The 23,664-nt window shown below is 43.0% G+C and overlaps 1 protein-coding gene across 5 annotated transcripts in view; it reads right to left on the bottom strand.

Annotated features, from left to right (window-relative positions):
- Nucleotides 1-23,664, bottom strand: part of CHD7 (chromodomain helicase DNA binding protein 7) — a 167,086-nt gene that overhangs the window by 14,876 nt on the left and 128,546 nt on the right. For all 5 annotated transcript variants that reach the window (XM_090040040.1, XM_090040039.1, XM_090040044.1 and 2 more), the window contains 11 exons: nucleotides 23,224-23,400; nucleotides 19,555-19,698; nucleotides 16,673-16,928; nucleotides 5,979-6,189; nucleotides 5,265-5,460; nucleotides 4,875-5,042; nucleotides 4,377-4,556; nucleotides 3,997-4,107; nucleotides 3,703-3,908; nucleotides 2,629-2,828; nucleotides 1,870-2,029 (listed from right to left, as the gene is read on the bottom strand). In XM_090040040.1, the coding sequence (XP_089896166.1) occupies nucleotides 1,870-2,029; nucleotides 2,629-2,828; nucleotides 3,703-3,908; nucleotides 3,997-4,107; nucleotides 4,377-4,556; nucleotides 4,875-5,042; nucleotides 5,265-5,460; nucleotides 5,979-6,189; nucleotides 16,673-16,928; nucleotides 19,555-19,698; nucleotides 23,224-23,400 (2,009 nt within the window). The remainder of the gene's footprint in view (nucleotides 1-1,869; nucleotides 2,030-2,628; nucleotides 2,829-3,702; nucleotides 3,909-3,996; nucleotides 4,108-4,376; nucleotides 4,557-4,874; nucleotides 5,043-5,264; nucleotides 5,461-5,978; nucleotides 6,190-16,672; nucleotides 16,929-19,554; nucleotides 19,699-23,223; nucleotides 23,401-23,664) is intronic.

Below are 23,664 nucleotides of genomic sequence, written 5' to 3'. Positions count from 1 at the left end.
AGGAAGGGAAGTGGCACTGAAAAATGCCCCTGCAGACTGTTGAAATGCAAAACTCTAGAACTCTTGGTTCAGCGATGATACCGTTTATTAGGCCAGCTAAGAAATCGCAAAAAAAAAAAAAAATCTTTTTCTGCAAGCTTTAGGGCACACATGCCCATCATCAGGCTGAAGGAAAATTAAAGACAGTAAAAAGTCCCCATAGGTAGGAAATAAATAAAAGTTTATTTCCTACCTATGGGGACTTCTTACCATCTTTGAGTATTTTCAAGATAAATTTCTTCTTTACCTTGGTTAACACCTTGAGAACATCTGATAACCTTGCAGGCCTTTTCTCCTCACTACTCTATACTTCATATCAGCATATCCAAGTTATTCTTTTTCATACCAATTATTTCTTTTTCAATAGCCTGACAGCCATAGTAAGACATGCTCATTAAAATTATGAGTAAACTTCAATGGAAGAATGTTACATTTATAGGGTATACTCGTTCAAGAACATAAGAAATGCTGTACTGGGTCAGATCTAATATCTAACCCAGACTGGTGTCTAGCCCAGTATCCTGTCTCTGACAGTGGCAGAAGTAGATGCTATAGAGGAAGTACATTGGACTAGATTTCTCTAGAGTGATCTATCCCTTCCCTGGCATCCACCATTATAAGTTTACAAATACCACAGGAAATATCTCCATCCATTCTGTTCAAAAGCAGTTAATAGATTTATTATCCATAAATTTATCCAGTTCCTTTTCTGAACATGACTGTCATCTGCTTCCACCACCTCCTGTGGCAATGAATTCCACAAGTTAACTACACAGTGTACAAAAAATACATATTAAGAATATAACCACATAAAAATTGTAAATTATTTTGGGGTAGACATAGGTCTATGATGTCTGGTCTAAGTCTGCATATTCTACTATAAGTCTGGGACATGTTAAGCACAGATGAGATATTTAGAACTAGCATGCAATAAAAAGAAAAGGATACAAAATACCCTAAGATACTATTCAACAATCCATATCGTACTTCATATATTGTTTTTAAGTAAATATGTACACAGGTACAAAACCAAATGGGGCAGCCTCTTCTACAAAGGGCTTACAGTTAAATACAAACCTAAAAAAAAGCTAGATTGGGGTCATGAGTCAGGTAACAGAAGATGTGGTGATTCAGTAAGACACACAAGATCAGAATTCTTAGAAGAAATAGGTTCTAAAAAGGGATTAAAAGAAAAGAGATTATTTGGTGGACAAAAGTGGGATAGAGGGCAAACCTGAGAAGGGGCAAGAGCAATAGAGAGAGAGGTTCGGGTACAATATACAGTGCAAGATGAAGAATAGGAAAAAGTAAGAAGAGATTATGCGGGGGTAAGATCAGATGAAGTCTGAAAACTAGGTACTATCCAGTTTATTTGGTGTGACATGGCAAGTACCTAAACAAGGGATGAAAGAAAGGACTAGTGGCATGAATATGAGTTTAAGAGACCAAAAAAGAAGTCAAGGAAAGGAAAAAGGAATTTGGGAGAATAAATTAGCAAGAATGAGAAGACACTCTATATTTGAATGGTTTAGCTATAAAATGCTTTAGAAGGCAGGAATATAGTGCCCCTGGTTTTGTCAGACAGTATATTTTACCAAGTAAGAAACAACATTCATTATTTCCTCTTTTTTTGTGCTGAAATGTATTTTTTAAAGTCAATCATTCATAAAAAAAATTTACAACCAGGTAAACACCCACATTTCAGAGGCTTTATCACAAGTTAATGATAATAAAGTATCTGTAGCTCCTGCTACATGGTCCAATATTTGAATATACCCAAATGTCTGTGTTAGGTGTATATTAAGAAGTATAAACTAACTGAATACTTACTTATTACAGTGATGTTTGAGATGCTTCTTATAGCTGTCCTCTTGAAACAAGATATCTGGGTTACAGCTTGCCAGCCAATCTGCATCTTGCAGCACTGGCTGCGAACTCTGCGCTTTTACTTTCTTGCCTTTCCTTCCTCTGGGCACTGGTGCAGATAGACCTATGAAACATCCCCCAAACACTTCTCAGTTTGAATTGTAAAAGTCTGATCTCAAAGTGCAGTAAAAAACAGCCATAAAAAAACCAAACATCACAGCTACCACCCCTGGGGTAAAGAGCTACAACCAACCATTTAGTACAGGGAACTGTATTTTCCAAAGTCCATGGAAACTGTAGAGCAAGTTCATCTCTAAAGAATGCAATTATCAAACAGGGACTCACGCCAGAATAATGATCTAAAGTTCCTGTGTCTTATGAAAACTACCAGGAGATCTAACAAGCGGTCTGAACAGACTCAGCTCATCCATGTCTTGTTTAAAAGACAACTGCTCCAGCACTCACTTTTAATGCTGTGCCAGAATATTTGTTCAATACTAAGAGGAAGAGTGCTACTCTGAATTGACAGTGCTTTGTACAGCCCATAAGGTATTCACTAGAGGTCTCCCAACCAAAACTGACCCACCCTTACACTGACTTGCTTATCTAATCTGATCATAATCACAGCAAAGTCAGTCTGCCTACAGTTTAAAAGAAATCTGCAGTCTGACTTCAGCAAGTCTCCTGTCCCAGACCACTACCATTCAATTGTGGTATGCTTACCAGAATGGTTAACCAAGGCTCGTGTTTGCCCATCTGCAGTTGGAGTGATCAGATCCCAGATGAAACTTTTGATATTTTCATCCCCTTTGTAGTGATTAAGACAATATACCAAGATAGTCCGGCAGATGGTTTCCACATCTTGTTCTGTTAGCTGACGTTTATAGCGCCCATGTGAGAGGATGTCAGTCCACCGACCCCAACTACAAAAAAAATATGTTCGGTACATAGCTGTAGCACTGGAATTTCCATTCATTTTAACCCCTGGGTGCCAGGCAGGTTGGGAGCTCCTGTCGTAGCACTAAAGTATTTTCCATTTGTAGGTCATGTCAGGGAATGGTGCTTCCAACTACAGCACCAAAGAGTTAAGAATGTTTATTTTACAGAGCAGGCAATAGGTTCACTGCTCATAAAAGCTGCACTTGAACTATACTGGAAATAATGAAGTACACATGTTTAACACTAAATGTTCCCAGTAAGCTATGAATAGGGAATACAATCCCAGAGTGCTTCTGTAATAATGAGATTTTTGGATCAGTTTGACCTTGAAATGCATTACTGGTAATAAGCACAAGCAAACGTCTAAAAAGAGTGGGAGAGGGGTGAAGGGTTGGAGGGGGGAGGGGGGAAGAGGTGAGGACATGAAAAAGGAAAAAAAACATAAACAAGGAAAAAAGAAAAAAAAAATGCATAGTGACTCTGAAGTCCACCATGAGGACAGCCAAATATAACTGTCTGCCTGTGAAGACACAAAGGCTAAAGCTGGATGAGCTAATGAAAGAGAACAATTAAACATCCAAATTTATCCACCAGAGAAACAGGAATCCAGGGTTCTACTAGCTGGTGCCAAAGCAATCGAGCTCAGGTCTAAGCAAAGAGTCTAAGCTGCTTGTTAATTTCCAAACCAGGACCGTCTTTGTGCTTCAGTTCCTTTGTGCTTCCTTCTTTATGCCTTAAAGATCTCCAAAACATTTTAAATGGTAAAATATAAGGCTCTTGGGGATTCAAGATGTACCTTGGGAACATGAATGTATACAGATTTCAGCTACTTTTCTCTAGTCACAGAACTGCACTTACCCATAAACCAAAAGGTTTTTCTCTACCCTAAAACATTCGCTCCGTGCATAACCCTGTGATTTGTCCTGAGGTCTTCGGGGCTTTGTACTGGGCTTTTCTTCTGAATCACTTTCCAGGTCTGAGAACTCCATCAGTTCATCCTCCTTCACTGCACTGTAAAGCCTGGTTTGCTTTCTTACTCTCGGTGTATCAATAACTAGATTGTTCTAAAATGAAAGCAAGCAAAAAGGAACATATAAATTCAAAATCAAAAGTTCTCTCTGAACAAATCAGGAACTTGTTCAAAGTTCTCACCCTGCCATTTAAAGCGTCAATATCCAGCTCAGCTTTCTTAGCCCACTTCTGCCAAAAATTAGGGTCATCCAAGGAAATGTCTGTTCTGTTTCCAGATGCAACAAAACTAGCCTAGTGAGCATGAAAACACATACATTAGCTTCACTACTGTATACCATCATGAACAGTTTTCCATTTTCACTGTAAGAGCAATGACAATTTATTTTTTAAATAAAAGGTTAAGTCCACAGAAACATCAAACAGATGTTGGAAGAAAAGGAACACCATCAGTTTCTGTGACATTTTACACAGAAAAAAATAAACTAAATTAATGGGGAAGGTAGATTTACTGTACTTTCATTCATCAGGTCATATTTTTTTCTTTAAGTGTTAATGCTCACCTTTGCAAAAGTTGAGCCTTTTCCTTCAGACTCGATAGTAATTGTGTGTGTTCGCCTTAAGAGAATCTGGTCAATGTCTTCTTCACAGAACTTGGAACCTTCATCCTCCTCATCCATAAGAGCACCATAAGCCCCCTTTCTCAGGAGATCTTCTATCTCTTTTTTAGAAAGTTGCTGTACCTGTATTTTAAAGATGATACAAAGTCTTCTTTGATATCCATCATAATTCAATACTCATAGCATAATCTAACTGTTCTTGATGTTCTTTAGAGATGACTGCAACAAGTTGGAATGTTTTATACTTGACTGACAGAACAACGCTTTAAGTTCAGGCCTTAAAGTACTAATTAAACGGCAAACAAAGTTCTTAGCTTAATCTATTCTAAAGCTAATTGAAATATTCAACCAGAAGAGCCATGTCCTTCACCAGAAAAGACAGTAAGCAAAAGTGTGCTTTACAATGTGGACTTTTGGAAATGTGACTATATCCATTCTCACCCCATTTGTAGCGTTTTCTCTTCCACTCATAGACTGGAGTACAGCTTTATCAAGGCCAAGTTTTAAGCTAGCTTTATCAAACATTTCTCTTTCATACGAGTTCCTTGTTATCAACCTGTAGATTTTCACTGATTTGCTCTGTCCTATTCTGTGACATCGGGCTTGGGCCTAAGAAACACAAAATGGGATATTCAGTTACAAGCAGCATAAAGAAAACAAGGGTTATAGATAACTTAAGGCTATTTCTTCTAAATTATTGAAAATGCTAACATTTAAATTCTGAACTGAATGCATTTTCTAAAGGCCAATAACAGCCCTAACTCTTAGAAAAGTATGGTAAAATATGGTAGAAAGATGAAATCCAGTAATAACTGCCTCTTTCAATATTACCTGGAGGTCATTCTGTGGGTTCCAGTCTGAATCAAAGATGATGCAGGTATCAGCAGCAGTAAGATTAATGCCCAAACCTCCTGCCCTTGTACACAGCAGAAAAACAAACCTATCAGAATCAGGTCTAGAAAACCTGTCAATAGCTGCCTGGCGAAGATTGCCTCTTACTCGGCCATCAATTCGCTCATATGGGTACCTGAAAAAGATTATAAAGATAACTTTACACCAATGGTTTACTACACCTTATAGTTGTACCAATTAGTTTTTAAAGGGAACTCAATAATTATTACAGCACAATTACAGCAAAGTATAGAGTAAGTGTTTTTAATTAACTAGATGCACCAGTGAAGGATACACTGCACACACTTCCTCTGAGCAATTTCCATTGGAGAAAGAATTGTTATCCAAAAGAATGAAATAAACCCTCAAACTATGGCTAGATATTCTTACACTAAACATCAGGTAAAAAGTCTAGTTGAACAATAAAACTAGAAGGTGGAATATTAGCATACTATGTGAGAGGCACCTCTACACCCATAAGAAAAAACACACTCTTTGTAATTAAAGGCATGCATTTTACTTTCATCAGATCATTCAACAAATTCAAGTACCTAAGTTTCATCTTTTTACAATACAGAGTGCTCACAGGTTAAATATTGTGGTCATTGAGGGAAAAACAATGTATTCAGAATTGTATTATATTGTTGCTCTCACCGTCTTTGAATGAGGTAGTCTTCCAGTATGTCCAAGCAGCGCACCATCTGGGAAAAGATAAGCACCCTGTGGCCACCAGCCTTCAGTTTTGGCAGCAGCTTGTCAATCAGTACTAGCTTGCCAGCAGCCTGGATCATTGCCTGGAGCTGAAAATCTGGAGAGTCGGCATTGTGTGTTTCTTTAAACTCTTCCAAAATTTTCTCTTCAGCACCTGCAAAGATTGGACAGCAATACATGAATACTGTAAAGGTTTTATTAATAAAACAATGAGCCTTCCTTCAATACCCTATGCAAGGTACAAGAATGTTTTAAGCATTATATGCATAAACATTTATACACGTTCATTAGCTAACTTAGCACTAAACACACACGTACACAAAACCAAACACAAATGAACAACAAGGGATTTAAGCTTTCAGCAGGAAAAAAAACTAGGGAGAAAACCTTTCTAAATAAAAGAATACAGCAAGGGGGGTAGGGGGGGACTCCTAGGAAAATAAACCCCTTTCTATATATAAAAAAAAAAAAAAAAAATACTGAATGAGACTGATGTATGAATTTTAACAAGAAATTACCAAGACAGAATTTGCTGCAGAAAGCAGTAGACCAGATTCTAACTAAATAAATTGTATTACATATTTGAGAGAGAGAAAAAGCTATTTTAACAAACTAACTAGCTTCAAGCATCAAGGACAACAAAAAGTCCTTTTTCAGATATGTGGGGAGCCGGAGGAAAAGCAAGGGCAACGTCGGACCCCTGCTAAACCAGATGGGGCAACTGACAACCGACGCCCAGGAAAAAGCCAACCTATTAAATAGGTACTTTGCGTCAGTCTTTCATCAGTCCCATGGGATGCCCATGCCTGCTATGGGACAGGGAGATCCGGGTGAGGGGGATCCCCTACCCTCCATAAATGCTGACCTCGTGAAGGAACACCTTGAGAAGCTGGATACCTTCAAGTCAGCCGGCCCTGACAATCTGCACCCCAGGGTACTCAAGGAGCTGGTGAGCATCATAGCCCAGCCCCTGGCACGGATCTTTGAAAACTCCTGGCGCTCTGGTATAGTGCCCGAAGACTGGAAGAAGGCCAGCGTGGTGCCTATCTTCAAGAAAGGGAGGAGAGTGGATCCGGCTAACTACAGGCCCATTAGCCTGACTTCTATCCTGGGGAAGATCTTAGAAAAGTTTATTAAGGAGGCCATCCTTGATGGACTGGCCCAGGATAACATCCTAAGGGATAGCCAGCACGGGTTTGTTGCAGGTAGGTCTTGTTTGACCAATCTCATTTCCTTCTACGACCAGGTGACCCATCACCTGGATGAGGGAGAAGAGATTGATGTCATATATCTTGACTTCAAAAAAGCTTTTGATCTGGTATCCCATGATCACCTCTTGGCCAAACTGGCCAGTTGTGGCCTTGGCTCCACCACAATCTGCTGGCTGGGAAACTGGCTCCGTGGTCGGACCCAGAGGGTTGTAACTGATGGCAGTCACTCATCGTGGTGCCCTGTGACCAGTGGGGTCCCTCAAGGCTCTGTCCTTGGATCCATCCTGTTCAACATCTTCATTAATGATGTGGACTTTGGAGTCAGGAGTGGACTGGCCAAGTTCGCCGATGACACCAAACTTTGGGGCAAAGCATCCACGCCAGAAGATAGGCGGGTGACCCAGGCTGACCTGGACAAGCTCAGCAAATGGGCAGACGAGAACCTGATGGTGTTTAACACTGAAAAATGCAAGGTTCTCCACTTTGGGAGGAAAAACCTGCAGCATCCTTATAGGCTCGGCAGTGCTACGTTGGATAGCACTACAGAAGAAAGAGACTTGGGGGTCATCATTGACCACAAGATGAACATGAGCCTCCAATGCGATGCTGCGGCTAATAAAGCGACCAAAACGCTGGCTTGCATCCATAGATGCTTCTCGAGCAAATCCCGGGACGTCATTCTCCCCTTGTACTCGGCCTTGGTGAGGCCGCAGCTGGAGTACTGCGTCCAGTTTTGGGCTCCACAATTCAAAAAGGATGTGGAGAAGCTTGAGAGAGTCCAGCGGAGAGCCACGCGCATGATCAGAGGTCAGGAAAACAGATCTTACGATGACAGGCTGAGAGCCATGGGACTCTTTAGCCTGGAAAAGCGCAGGCTCAGGGGTGATCCGATGGCCACCTACAAGTTTATCGGGGTGACCACCAGGATCTGGGGGAACGTTTGTTCACCAGAGCGCCCCAAGGGATGATGAGGTCGAACGGTCGCAAACTCCTGCAAGACCGTTTCAGGCTGGACATAAGGAAGAATTTCTTTACTGTCCGAGCCCCCAAGGTCTGGAACAGTCTGCCAGCGGAGGTGGTTCAAGCACCTACATTGAACACCTTCAAGAGTAAATTGGATGCTTGTCTTGCTGGGATCCTATAACCCCAGCTGACTTCCTGCCCTTTGGGCTGGACTCGATCTCCCGAGGTCCTTCCAGCCCTGATGTCTATGAAATCTATGAACTCAAAAACAAGACTGGCGCCCACTCTGACATTACAGCATGAAGAACTCTAAATAGGACTCTGTTTTTTACACTAACGCTTAAAATATATGATCAAAGGCCTGCTTCTGCCACTATGCCAAAGTTCAAGACAATGGAACAGCCAATTTTTCATTGGAAAATTAAAGAGCGAGGAATAGAAGGTAAACTGCACTTATTTTTTCCTGCCTGCTTAGTTTGAAGCTATTCAATATTCAAGGTTCTTTCTAGAATTAGCCAACAGTCTTATAGCATGTTTTTCATCTAAAGCTATTATAGTTTTAAAAGGAACAAAAAAGTTTATAGATTATTCTGTTTAACCCCAGGACATTAACCGAATGGACAGCAGTTCAAGCTTCTTTATAACACCTGTTTAATTGTGCCTTGGCCTGGCAGGTCATGAAGCTTTGTGTCCCTTGTCTCCTTGGCCTATCTTCTGAGACTACCAGAAAAAGTGCCATTTAGAATAAGGAGTTTGCTATGTTGACACCCTCCATTCCATGGAGTACTAGACTAAAAGCATCTCAGATATTTCTGGCTGCAAAAAATGGTAATGGATCACCGGGGGGGGGGGGTGGAGGTGGGGGGGGGTGTTGTTTCCATTTCCCATGGAAAAACAAAGAAATCCACAGATTTCCCATTTTTATCAGGGAAAACGGGGATTTTTCCTTTTAGAAGAGAAACCTGCAGATTTCCCCCTTTTGCAAAGAGCTCTGCAGGCTGGCAAAGTTCCAGCCTGCAAGAGATGTTTACAAAAGGGGCAGGGAAACCCTCAACCCTGCCCCCAGGGGAAGGGAGAGGGGGAAGAGCGGGTGGGAGGCTTGCACATACTGGAGCCTGCTTCAGGCTCACTCTTCTTGCTAGAGGTAAGTGGGGCTGGGGGGTTGCAGGGCAGGGCTGGAGGGAGGAAGCTGGCTAGGGGCTGAGGGAGCAGGGAGATCTGCAGCCAGCCAGGCACTCTGACTGGCAGGGGGTTTGCAGCCTCCCTGCTTCTGGCCGGAGTGCTTGGCCAGCTGCAAACCCCCACTGCTCTTGGCCATCTGCAAAAAGGAGTGCCCAACTGGCTGCAAACCTCCCTGGTCCCTCAGCCCCCAGTAGGCTTGGGCACTCCCCGGCCAGGCACTTGGGCAGGAGAGGGGTTGCAGCCTGCCTGCTCCCTGCTGGAGTGCTCGGTTGGCTACAAACCCCCTCTCTCAGCCAGTGTCTGGCTGGGGAGTGCCCAAGCTGGCTGGGGGATGAGGGACTGGGGAGGTTTGCAGCCAGTGGGTGGTTACAGTCTCCCCTGCTCTCTCAGCCCCCAGCCAACTTGGGCACTCTGTCTGGGAGGGAGGTGTTGCAGCTGGCCAGGCACTCTGGCCAGGAGCAGGGAGACTGCAAATCCCCCCTCCCCTGGCCAGAGTGCCCAGCCAGCTACAAGCCCTGGGTCACAAACACTGCACTCCTCAGCCCGATGCCCTCCCCCAAGCCCTCTGGAGCACAGCGTGTGCATGCACGAAAGCTGCCTGCCACTGCAAGCTCTGCACTGCCCTGGCCACACTTCCTGTGTGCACATCCACCCTGCCCCCACCCTCACACAGATCTGGGGTGCGCAGGTCCCTCCTGCCCCCTGGGACTGCATGCTGCCACTGGGAGCTGGCCCCACTTGAGCCTGCAGCAGGTGAGGGAGCTGGCTTGTGCTCCTGCTGTAGCATCCACTGCCTTCCACTGGGGGCAGAGGGGTGTAGACCTAGGTCCCTGCTCCCCCACCCCCATAGCCCTGGCAGCTGGGTGCCCCTTCAGCAGGGCTGGGGTGCTGTGGGAGAAGAGTGAGGGACACCAGCAAGGCTGTGGGGGGCATTTAATGTTAAGCACAAATTTTGGGATTTTTTTTAATCAGATAATTTGTTATTTTTTATCACAGAAAACCAGGATCCTTGTGCATTACACAGCATTTTTCACAATTAGTTTTCAAGTAAAACCATGCATGAAAAATAAATAGCTTTTCTGAAATTCTTCAGAGCACTGACTATTTATTTCTGGAATTTCAGTCAAGTTTTTTAAATAGTCCAATGGTGTATAGTGGCCATACTTCATATTTTTTCTTGAACAATGCAAATGAGGGTTAGGTAGGGAGCCAACTGCTACACTACACCCTCTCCCACATTCTCTTCCTAAGCTGCCCTGGGAGGCAGGTCTCTCTCTCGCTCTCTCACGCGCGCGCGCGCACACACACACACACACACACACACCAGCTGTCTGATCACCAGTTCGATACGTGTCTGCAGTAACATGAACCGTCTTACCTAGATACCATCCCAGATCAAGAAATAAGAACTGAGTAAGTAGATTACCAGAACATCTGACAGCTCTATATTAAGCAAGAAGGATACAGTATATATAAAGCAATTTAGACCAGGTTATCAGGGTGAGAGAGTTATTAGTCAGCACACCCACACAATCCTGACTAACAAAACTGACAAAAAACTCAGCCACAAACATGAATGTAAAATTGTGCACAAGAGAATAAACAGAAACATGTAACCGAACTATTTCCTACCAGGATATCACTGCTCAGGTCACTGTTGATCCTTATGGCATACATATTAAAGTGTATAGCAATTCATGAAGTAGCATAAACACAAGCAGGACTAGTAGAATTTGATGCATGCTTAAGTATGATCTGCAAGAAGAACCATTTCTCACTTTTTGTTAACTATGTAGTATTTAGGTAAGGGTGACTACAGGTGTCAACTTCTCCATTGAGTGCATACTCCAAGTATCCAGTGGGTTTCCAGATAGTTTATATATGGCACTCTAGCTAATTCATGGATGGGCAAAATCCAGCCTGCCAATTAACTTCCATGACCATGCCCACCAGTGACACTATCCTGGCTTTACCCAGCCTGCACAGCTTCCTGGCAGGGCTGCTTCAGTCGCTGCGGCAGTCACCGAGGTACTGCTCAGCTCCCTTCACCTCCAGTGGCTCCTCCGCCTGGCCTTGCTGCATTGCTCCCAGCAGCAGATAGTGTGGGAAAGCGGTGACAGCAATGAGCATGCATGCCAAGCACCACACACCTAGCTAGATGGGAGGGACAAGACAGGACAGGGGGATACTGAAGCTGGGCAGCTCCTGTCCCAATGTGCAGGGCTCCAACTCAGTCTCCTGGCTGTTTTCCACCCCTTCCACCCACCCAGCATGATAAGCAGTCACCTGCAGGCAGCCAAGTGGGTGGAAGGCAGATGGAGTGGCAGGAAGGCAGCCAGAGCATCACAGCAGGAGAAAGAGCTGCTGTAGATAGGGGGAGCCAAGCAGTACCTAGGCAGCAGAGAGAGCAGCCCTGCCAGCTAGCTAGCTGTGCCAGGGCCAAGGCCAGGGTGGTGCTATCAGCAGGTGTGTGGTGGGTGTAGGCAGGAGCACAGCGCGGGCTGCCCCAGGCAGGAGTGGGTGATACTCAGCCCCATGCAGACTGCGGCAGGAGCAGCGGACCACACCTGCACCATACTGCCCAAGGAAGCTCTGCTGGATACATCCCCACTTTTCCCCTCCCTCCACTCTCGGTTGATTCCTGGGACCTAGCACATGGGAAGCAGCCCCTACATTATATGCACACCCACCTCCTACTCCACCTCCCCAACACACACAATATGGAAAAAGTAAGACCTTGTTTTGAGCTATTATGCAATTGCCTCTATATACAACCCCCCCCCCAATAAATCAGGACATTTTTTAAAAATAAATTAAAATACTTTATAATAGATGTTTGATTTTTAGTATGTTTTTTTTCCATCTACAATGTTAAAATGATATCTTCTGAAAGATTTTGTGCACAGCCTTTGACAGCTCACCAAAACTTGTTAAGTGGCTCTCCAGCAAAAACAATTGCCCACCCCAAGCTAATCCCACAGTTTTTCTTTGCTCAATTGTGAAACCCAAATTTCTATTATTGAATGAGCAAAGCAAACATGCAAACCTCAGCATTAATATATCTAAGTTACATATAGATTCATAGATGCTAGGGTCGGAAGGGACCTCAATAGATCATCGAGTCCGACCCCCTGCATAAGCAGGAAAGAGTGCTGGGCCTACATTACCCCAGCTAGATACACAGCTAGCCTTCGCTTGAAGACCCCCAGGGTAGGGGAGAGCACCACCTCCCTTGGGAGCCTGTTCCAGATCTTGGCCACTCGAACCATGAAGAAGTTCCTCCTAATATCCAATCTAAATCTGCTCTCTTCTAGCTTGTGGCCATTATTTCTTGTAACCCCCGGGGGGGGCCTTGGTGAATAAATACTCACCAATTCCCTTCTGTGCCCCCGATGAACTTATAGGCAGCCACCAGGTCGCCTCTCAACCTTCTCTTGCGGAGGCTGAAAAGGTCCAGTTTCTCTAGTCTCTCCTCGTAGGGCTTGGCCTGCAGGCCTTTAACCATACGAGTGGCCCTTCTCTGGACCCTCTCCAGATTATCCGCATCCTTCGTGAAGTGCGGCGCCCAGAATTGCACGCAGTACTCCAGCTGCGGTCTGACCAGCGCCCGATAGAGGGGAAGTATCACCTCCTTGGACCTATTTGTCATGCATCTGCTGATGCACGATAAAGTGCCATTTGCTTTTCTGATGGTTTCGTCACACTGCCGACTCATGTTCATCTTGGAGTCCACTAGGACTCCAAGATCCCTTTCCACTTCCGTGCCACCCAGCAGGTCATTTCCTAGGCTGTAGGTGTGCTGGACATTTTTCCTCCCTAGATGCAGCACTTTGCATTTCTCCTTGTTGAACTGCATTCTGTTGTTTTCTGCCCACTTGTCTAACCTGTCCAGGTCTGCTTGCAGCTGCTCCCTGCCCTCCGGCGTGTCCACTTCGCCCCATAGCTTAGTGTCATCTGCAAACTTGGACAGAGTACATTTCACTCCCTCATCCAAGTCGCTGATGAAGACATTAAAGAGTATCGGTCCAAGGACCAAGCCCTGAGGGACCCCACTGCCCACACCCCTCCAGGTCGAAACCGACCCATCCACCACGACTCTCTGGGTGCGACCCTCCAGCCAATTCTCCACCCACCGGACTGTGCAGTCATCCAAGTCACAGCCCCTTAACTTGTTCACCAGTATGGGGTGGGATACCGTATCAAAGGCCTTCCTGAAGTCCAAGTATACGACATCCACCCCTCCTCCTGCGTCGAGGCATTTTGTAACCTGGTCATAAAAAGAGACTAGATTGGTCAGGCACAATCTGCCTGCCACGAACCCATGCTGGTTTCCCCTCAGCATAACTTGCCCTGCCGGGCTCTCACAAATGTGAGCCTTGATAATTTTTTCAAAGACTTTGCCAAGGATGGAGGTGAGACTAACTGGCCTATAGTTGCCCGGGTCCTCCTTCCTCCCCTTCTTGAAAATGGGAACCACATTGGCCCTTTTCCAGTCCTCCGGGACTTGACCCGTGCGCCACGAGCGTTAAGTATTCCCGCCAGTGGCTCTGCAATGATGTCGGCCAGTGCCTTCAGTACCCTCGGATGGAGCTCATCCGGGCCTGCCGACTTAAAGGCATCCAGTTCTTCCAAGTGACCCTGCACCACCTCAGGGTCCACGCATGGAAGTCTGGTGCCTTGCTGCTGCCTCCCTACACTCCCAGTGAGAGACTTGTCATGCCTCTCACTTAGAAACACTGAGGCGAAGAACTCGTTGAGGAGTTCAGCCTTGTCCCCTCTGTCCGTCACCAATTGTTTCTGCCCATTTAGCAGAGGTCCTATTCCTCCCTGGGCCTTCCTTTTACTCCCTATATATCTAAAAAACAATTTCTTATTGTCTTTTACTTGGGTTGCCATCCTCAGCTCCATGGTAGCTTTGGCCTGGAGCCATTACATAATGAACCATTACAGAAAGTCAGCCACACCATAGCAAGTCTCAACGCAAATCCTAGTAACTGGGGAACTTCAAACAATTCAGAATTTGTTCTGGATAACACCTACTTCCGTAACAGCCTCTTGTACCTATGCAACCCCCCTCTTCCCCCCATATCTTTTACTAATTAAGTCAGTATTCACTTCTTATAGGGAGCAAAAGAGGAGAAAGGCACTGGATGTGTGAACAATCAGTTGGACAACTACATTTTTACTCTCTGCAGTCAAGAATGACTTCCAGACACACAAGAGGTCACGAAGGAAAAAGCCTTTCCATATGCCCCCACAACACTGCAGCGCAGACCAGCACAGAGCTACTTCCTGCTGCTAGTTCTCAGAATCAGGGAAGAGGCATGATCTCCGAGTCCTTGAGAATGGTTACTAAGGAAAGCCCAGTGCCCTAGCTCCTAGAAAAACAAAAGATGTTGCTTTGAGACTACACAAAATATGGCCACTCCCTCCAAGAAAAGTAATCAAAACAGTTTCTGCTGAGTACTACCTAGGCGCAGCCAATCAAGAAGCCATAAGAATAACCATGTGGCATTCACCAAGCATTCTGTACCACATAACCTATCAATCAAAGGACAGTGAAAAGCTTCAAGACTTACAAATGATATTCCACATAATGCAGAATATGTAAAAACAAGTTTGGTAAATTGGTATCAAGTAAAAATCACATGCAAAGACTTCTATGAACTCAAAAACTACATCCCTGTAAAGACTTCCACGAACTCAAAAACTCAAGTGCACAATTTTCATTAAACATTAAATGCTACTGAAGTAAACGCGAGTCTGGGAGAATTTGACCCAATAACCTAGAAACCGATGATACCTGCACTAATGCAATGAAATGCAAAAATATGGGAAAAAAAAATCACCAGCTGTTTTCTTTTATAATGCTGAGATCTTGCTAGTGCAAAAACTGTTTTTACAAAGAATTGAGATGCAAAGTTGCTGTGCTGTCATTATAATTCTTTTTGAAGACCTTGCAACAAGCTTATGTCACCATTTTTAGTACAAATAGGTTAATTATTAGAGAATAAAAGCCCAGGACATTATAAAAGACTCTTTCCTAGAATGATAAATTCCTTTCCTAGTATCAAAATGTATTATTTCATCTTTAAAAAATGGCAATCATGATTTTTCAAAGTCTGAGGCTTGTTCAATCAGCATTGTCATGAAATTTGCGTCAGGCCAAAGCATCCAAACAAAATCCCTTGGGAGAATGTTTTAATAATATTTTTAAACATTTGTGGTTCTTCTCATTTACCTTCTGTTTTTTAATTTTATAAAAGGTCCACATTTTTGGGGGGGGCCTAGAAACTTTGATTTGAAAAAATAGTGGATAGTCTTGCCTACCACTCTCCGACTCCAAAACATGAGACTTTAAGGAAACCACCAAAATGTCACAAGACTCATAAAATAAAATGAAGTTACAAGTGTAGACAATGCCGATGCATTATTTCAAAACTCAATTTGTTAAATTAAATACCAGCACAAACAGTTCCACATCCTGAACAGGCCGATCTATTTTCTGGTAAGATCATTTATATACTTGCTCAAAGAAAGTCTATAATAAATTCTGAAGCATTCCTAGCACTAGTGATGCATATGAAACAATAGAGAAATGGTCCTCAAACTAGGGAGTTACTGTAACACAGCACGTATGATAAACTATGGAGAGAATGTAAACAGGTGGTTAGTAGGCAGGAAACCAGTAGGATGGAACTGGATTTATGAAGTTGGAAAAGAAGGTAGGCTTAAATTTGATCAACGTGCATTGTAGTTCAATTAACTGTATTTATCTTTCTTTTCTCAGATGGTATTACTATACCGGTCCATCATTTAGCACTTACTATACTTGGTCCTGATCTAGAGAGCAATGCTACACTGAAAGACAAGTAACAAGTATTTTTTTAATTAATTGTTACTGGCTGCCCTAACTGTTAATCTGAAATAAAGAAGTAGGAGCATAAGAAACTATAAAAACCTGATAATACTCTCATTTCTCAGTCTATCAGGACAAGAACTCTTTTGACAGACCTCTACAAATGATTTTATGGCGAATACCTTTTTCTAAGCAGCAATCCTAAACTCAGACCCAAGACTTATTTTAAAGAGAAATTCGTCACTATGCTGTCTTTCACAGATTGTGTAAAAAATGTACTATCCTTCCCCATCCATCCACATTGCTTTTATGTGAACTCAATGAAAAGGAGAAGAATCGCAGGATACATACTGAAACCAAATTGTAATATACTTAACTGCCTCATAGTCATTTTGAGAAAGTGGAGAAAAATGCTGACCTACCATTAATAAGATATGGATGATTGCAGCATTTTCTAAGTTCCATCATAGTGTTCAGAAGATTAGGTACATTAGCTTGGCCACCACCCTTGGAGAGAAACGTGAAATTCTTTTCAAGAATAGCACGATAGTATTTCTTCTGAATATTTGTCAGCTCAACTTCAATGATGGTTTCTTCTTTTGGAGCCAGGTTCTTTTCTACATCCTCCTTGAGACGTCTTAACATCATTGGCTTCAAAATAGCTTGGAGTTTTTGCACCTGGAACACACACACCGTTATTTATTGACAGGAATAGCAAAGTTTCAAATATTAAGTTTTTGATTCTCAAAAGAATATTGCACCACCTTCAATTTTAAGGAGTAACTGATTGTCAGCCTAAAAGAACATGGATCTCTAAAATTCCCTTCTCTCCACAGCTCAAAAGTAGTAGCATTAACATTTCTTAGAGTCAACTAATGATTGAATTTGCCTTGGGTAGCCTAGGGGATACACACTATTAAAGTTTAAAAAAATGAAACAGTACCATATCATTTCTGTTCAGCAGTATTTTTCTCAGGTGAGATTATGTTTCTGATGTTATGAAATAAGTCTCACTTGGATCAAGATTTCCCATGCAGGAATCATCATGTCACATCAGCCATGACAGCTGGGTGAAACAGAAGAAGTAAGTGTGCCTGAAGACAAACTGATAATGTTTCAGGTTTTTTTTTCCTGGGGTTGGAAAGATCCCTTTTCTCATTTCCATTAAAATTCCCCAAAACTGGCCAAATTCTAAGCCTCTGAAAAAAAATCTCAATCTGCACAAACTCACGATGGGTTTGCTGAAGGCTTGCAGTTGAATTTGCTTTAGACTACCTTCAATGTCTTAGCACACAAAACTTAAAGCTTCAGGGCATGGTAACAGTACATACAATCACTCTTCCAGGAGAAACTCTCCTACAAGTGATTTAACCTTGGTAGTTCCCAGGTTATTTTCCTCACAGAACACCCATTTTTACTCCAAGAGAAAAAGCCTGAGCATCTGTATACTTTTGGTTTCTTCTGGGAGAACAGTGACTTTCCCAGCAGAAACTGAATGCTTGTACAAGGCCTAAGATGACCTTGCAATTCCTCTTCTCATTTACTGGGGGCCTCTGTAGAGCAGAGCACTAAAAGTGAGAGTGGGACGACAGTCTTTCCTGTTTTGTCCATTATGTCTAACAAACCAGCATGAAGACCAACGTTTCTGGCAGGCATGCCACTAATTAGTCTTACACCCTCCTTAAGTGCATCTACACGTGCAGTTAATGCAACACAATAAATTCCAGAGTGTTTTGAGTCGGAGTAAACTGCTCCCAGGCACACCATCTACTTGTGCACCCTGCACAGTAGCAATTTGAACTGGGGTAGTGGAGGCCCCTCATTGGCTGGTCTGACTGGGTGCAATTTACAGCCTTGCTCAGTGTCTACACATGAGTTTTGGTACTGTAAAGTACTCTGCCATAAAATAGTACCGTCTGCGACAATACAATCTTATGGTAGAATTAATTAGTTTATTGTGCCCTGATATCAGTGCACATGTAAACTGTGATGCTTTATTGTGGAACCAATTAGTCTACTCTGTACTAAAGCACATATGTAGATGCATCCCAAGTGCCACTCTGATCCCCTTCTCTTCCCAATCTGCTGCTGTGCTTTCTGCCCTGTGCTCTCTGCTTGATGTGTTGCTCTACTTTCTGCTTCCTACCCTATTTACCTACCACTGTGCTGTCTATCCCCTCCCCAGTCTGCCGCATGCCGCACACAGAGGCTGTCTGTGCCACAGGCTGATCGCTCCTGCTGCAGATTTAAAAAAGTAAGGTTCGTGGCAAGGGGGAAACAAGGGGGAGATTAAATCACTAGTTCACATTCCCCTTGATTATTTGTAGTAGAACCCAGGAGTCATGTTTAAACATTCTTTTGCTATCTAATAACAGCTAGGGAATCCATTGGTGAAGTGATGTTTCTTGTTCCCCTCTGTGGTTTTTCCATGCAGAAGAAACTAAGTTTAACTGATATGGGACTATGTTGCGTATCCAAAGGTTACAACTCTGATGCGATTAAGAGAGAAATTACTATTTCCAGTGATATAATTTTTTTCTTAGTTTCTTCTCTCTTAAAACTTAAGGTACTTAAAGCTATGTTACAAGGAAAAAATACAGGTCAAAGTCAAGCGCTCAACTGTTAAATGCTTTGAAGAAAAACTGAGATCAGATCCTATGGAATGAAGCAGTACATAATAATATGATTAAAACCATCACATGTAGATATACACAAATAGATCAAGTTAAGGTGGCATTCATAACACCTTGTTTCTGGCATTGCCTAACTTTTGAGTACTTGATTAAGCCATCGTAGCATGATTTTAATAGGACAGCACTGAAGAAATAATTTCTGAATAAAGAACAGAAAGAATTTTCTCCTTATTGGGTTATATTACTTCTTAACATGGGTCAAATAGGTTCCTGCCTCCACTGGAGCCAACAGCAAAACTTTAATTTGTATCAAGGGAAGCAACTGCCCTCTCTCCTGTTAGAAGCACTCAAGGTACAATGTCAACTGAAAACCTAGTCAAATAAGTCAAAAGCATTTTCCCATACTACATTTGTCCTGATCCCTGTGCCAATTGTTTGTACAATCTCTTTATACATAATATTTGTATCTCCCAGTTACTGACTGGCTGAACAGCAGAGAGAATTTTTTTTTTACTATACAATGTGTTGTCAAATATATAAAACAAGTTTCTTTTCCAGTTCTAAACACACTAAGAATTACTTGCAGGAAATAAAATTCAGACTTGGTAGCATGGTTAAATTGACATTCTCCCTAAACAGGAAAAGAAGAGTGAGTGTGCATGAGTAATTACCTGTTCTTCAGTTTTCAGATCACCAAACTCTTGCATGAATGTTGTTTCTGAAGGGAAGCGAGCTGGTTCCAAGAAATGAAGTAAGCTAAACAGCTCTTCTACAGTGTTCTGTAATGGGGTACCAGTAAGCAGCACCTTGTGTTCCTGCAAGAATAAAACAGTTGCCTAGAAATAAAATCTACGAAGGTTCATTTTCAAAGCATGTCTCTGCTTGTTATGCTTTTCTCAAGAGTTGTTTCAATAAATTCTGCAACTGCCTCTTTATGGCTCATCAGAAAATCTTTATGACATTCTACACTGTGGCCTTCCTCCCATAGCACACTGGGATATGACTCCAAATCTTTACTGTCAACTTATTACCAGAGTCCGCTGACCAGCCAGCCTGCTGCCACTCGGAATTTGCCACCACTATACATTTGCCTCCACAAATCGGATGGACTTTTAGACGGGACAAATGCAACAGGAATTAACACCTCCACTTTCCCCACCCTCCTGAGTACACAATATAAGTTCTTTAATATGCTGCATGTAGACTGATTTACTTTTTCTCTAGGAACAGACACAATTGCTGCATGTAGCAGGAGCAGCCCCCTGCCTCCACTCCAGCTCCTCAGGGTGACCTCTTCCTCATCTATCTGCTATGCCTTGATAGAACTGTATTTTATATCTGGAAGCTGTTCCCTGAAGTCCCCGAGTATCCACTGGCTCCCGATTTGGCCTAGCCTTCCATGCTGTGCTGGACTGTTTGGTGTCTGTCTTGTGGCCATGGATCCCAAAAACCCATTACCCCCAGCTCTGTGCCCCACTGGCACCTGCTCCTCTGACTGATCAGGCCTACTGGTCCTGTCAGTGCCTTCAGGCAGCAACTTACCCTAGTGCTTTAACTGTGGCCCTCTCAGCTCAAACTGCCCTAAAGAATCTAATTGTTTGTGGCCTCCAGCCACCCACACTACTATTATGCCCATGCCTTGCAGTTGTCACTCCAGATTCATTTCTTTGGGCCCCCTGGTCCTGTTCATCAGGCCCATCCCCAGGCACAAGGGCTGGCAAAGCTCAACTCATTTCCCTGGGCCCTGACCCTACCTGGATTTGCTTCACTGGACCCATCCATCAGACCACCAGGCCCTTGACCTTCTTGGCCTTACTCTGTCTCTGGGCCCCTGGTCCTGTTCTGGATTCATCCTGTTTCAAGCTAAAGCCCCTCAACCAGGCTTTAGCCTTCTCAGTCTCCACCTGCCTCTGGGCCCCTTGCCCCGACTTGGCTGCAGGCCCTCCCAGACTCCAGCTTCACCAGACAGCCCAAAGCAGAGAGAGCTGAAGTCTATCTCTAGCCCTCAGCCCTCTTGAGTCCCTGACCCAGGCTAGGCTGCTATCACAAAATACTCTACCAGGAGCCTCCCATGGCCGCCATCCTCCCCAACAGCCACAATTCAGTCCTCTGCTCAAAGTTAAACACAAAACACAAACAGTAACCCACCAGGCTCTAACAATCTTATACCCCAACCTAAACCCACCAGTCTCTGCTTGCTGCAAAAATCACTCTAGGTTCCAGCTTCTCTGCAGCTAGTCCTGAAGGCTAGAGCTCCTTCTCTTCAGAGTAAGGCCTGATTGCCTGGTCTGGCTCACGGCTGAGCTTTTATTTCCCTGACCACCTCCTACTTCTAGTTATACGCCCCCCCCACTCAGCTCCTTACTAAGTCTAGGTGTCTTTTCTTTAGCTCAGTAAGCTGCCTGCTCCTCTCTGCTGCAGCTTGCACAGCTGAGTTGCTTACTTAGTAGCTAGCCAAAGCTCAGTTGCCCCCATCAGAATGGGGGCCCCCTAGACTGCTGTTCTCCCCTCTCAAAGTAGCAGGGCCTTTGGCCCCTGTTAAACTGCCTCAAAGCAATCCTATAAAAGAATGTTATTTTTTATTTTAAAAGTAACACATTCTGCATTATTCCTGTAGTCCTAGAAAGGGCAGTTAAAAAAAGGGAGCAGGTTTGTTAAGTCTCAAGACCTACTGGGTAAACACTTGTTTGTATACAGATCCCTATCGCTGTTTAAAAGTGTGAGTGTGAGTGTAAGTACGAGTGTGTGCGAGTGACTTTGCCACATCCTTCCTTTTTCATTGTCCAAACCCTGGCAGTACTACCTCCTGGTTTCAGTTAATATATATATATGAAACCAGGAGGTAGTACTGCCAGGGTTTGTCAATGAAAAAAGAAGGAAGATGTGGCAAAGTGGCTGACATATACAATACAGCCTATGGGAAAAGTTAAGGTGGAAACACAAGTACAGAAAGAAGTAGGGTGGAGCAGTAGGAATAAATTTAGAAGTTATGTATTGCTTAAGCAGTACAAGACAACCAATTTTTTTTTTTAACAGATTTTGTTTAGGTTTTGTGAATTAATGGGAAAGACCATACATATTTGTTTGTCACATTAATGCCAAGAAGCCCATCTAAGCTGAGGCCCTAGTGCAGAGGTTCCCAACCCCCAGGCCAAGGCAAAGGGTTGGCTGCCGGACCAGAAGTCCGCAAGCGACCGGCATGCTGTGGACTGACAGGAAACCCTTTTAGTATAAAAAAAGGATTGGCTGCCAGTCCGCAGTATGCTGTGTCACTTCCGGTCTGCAGTATGCTGGTCCACAATTTGTCAGTCCGCGGTTTGGTGGTCTGCAGTCACTTCTGGTCTGCAGCCTAAAAAGGTTGGAAACTACTGCCTTAGCGTGTCAGGAACTGAACAAAAAAAAGAGAGGCCTGCCCCCAAAATATTAGTTTAAATAGACAACACAGTCAGAAAGAGAAATAAAGTGCCATTATCCTCACATTATAAATGGGAAATGAAAAAACAGAGATATAATAAGTGACTTGACCAAGGTCAAACAGGAATTTTGTACTAGAGCAGAAGCTGAAACAAGATGCCAAGTCCCACTCAACTGCCACAACTGTAAGCCCATCCTTCCTCTGGTAACTGTTATCTAATAAATAACGTCTTTACACAACAGTTCAAAATATACATTGATTAAGTTTCATGTCCCCTGGGAGGAAGGTCAAAAGTGACCTAAAAAGGAAAAAAAGAAAATAAAAAAACTGGTTGTGCACATTTATTTTTTAATGTAAAAAACATACAAAACTTAAAAATTAAGTTTCTTGTTGGAAGACAATGTTAAATTCTGGAGTCTAATCTACTCATTCCTCTTACGTTTTATGGAATCCATCAGCCAAAGTAGAAGATAAAACTGTATTTTTATGGTTAAAAAACAAAAAAAATCCCCCAAATAAGCCCCCCACATACCATATATATATGGCATCTAGCTTGACCATGTTCTCTAGCTTATATGCATTTAAAAACAAACAACTGTCAATGTTTAAATGGTGCAAAGAGTTAAAAAAAATATGAAATGAAAGCAAAATTGGGAAACAAAGGCAAAGATTTCTCTGGATTCTATCTTTGAAGGAAAGATTTGTTTTCAAGATTTAAGGAGGGAATCAGAGAAGCATTCAGCACTTCAACATTCCCAGTTTAGAGATCTGTCCATATGACTGTCCTTTAAAAAGAGTTCTCATAAAATTCTCTTAATAGAGTGAGCTGATTTACTGGAAAAAAGGAAAAGAATTAAATATTTTGAAGATGGTACAGACCAGGACAATTGTAAGTATAGGAAAACCAAAAAAAACACCCACTGACCAGGTCCATCATCTTGAGTCCTTCCAAGAGCTTGCAATTTCTGTTCTTTAGTCTGTGAGCCTCATCAATTACCACACAACGCCACGGAATGTTTCGCAGCTCGGGGCAGTCAGTCAAAATCATTTCAAATGTAGTGATGATGGCATGAAACTTGTAGGACCCCTTTATCACACGACCCTAAGTGAACAGCAATTATTATAGTGGGAAACCTTACCAATGAACAAAGAAAGTAAAAGTTCAGGTTTCTCAAACTCTTGTTATATATCTCAAAAAGTACAAAGGTATGTGTAATGAGCATAACTATTTAAAATTTATCCAGTCCTTGATGTTGGCAATATGACAGAGGAATGCAAACACTGTCTATGGCTTTATACTGGCTGTTATACTTATTTATTTTTGCCCAAGAAAGGACCAGGGTCAGTGCATGACTGTAGGATCTGT

Source organism: Crocodylus siamensis, chromosome 3, assembly GCF_052110815.1.
Source record: "Crocodylus siamensis isolate JL-2025a chromosome 3, ASM5211081v1, whole genome shotgun sequence".
Taxonomy (NCBI): Eukaryota; Metazoa; Chordata; order Crocodylia; family Crocodylidae; genus Crocodylus; species Crocodylus siamensis.
The sequence above is the reverse complement of the archived record's forward strand: the minus strand, read 5'-3'. Positions and strand labels throughout refer to the sequence as shown.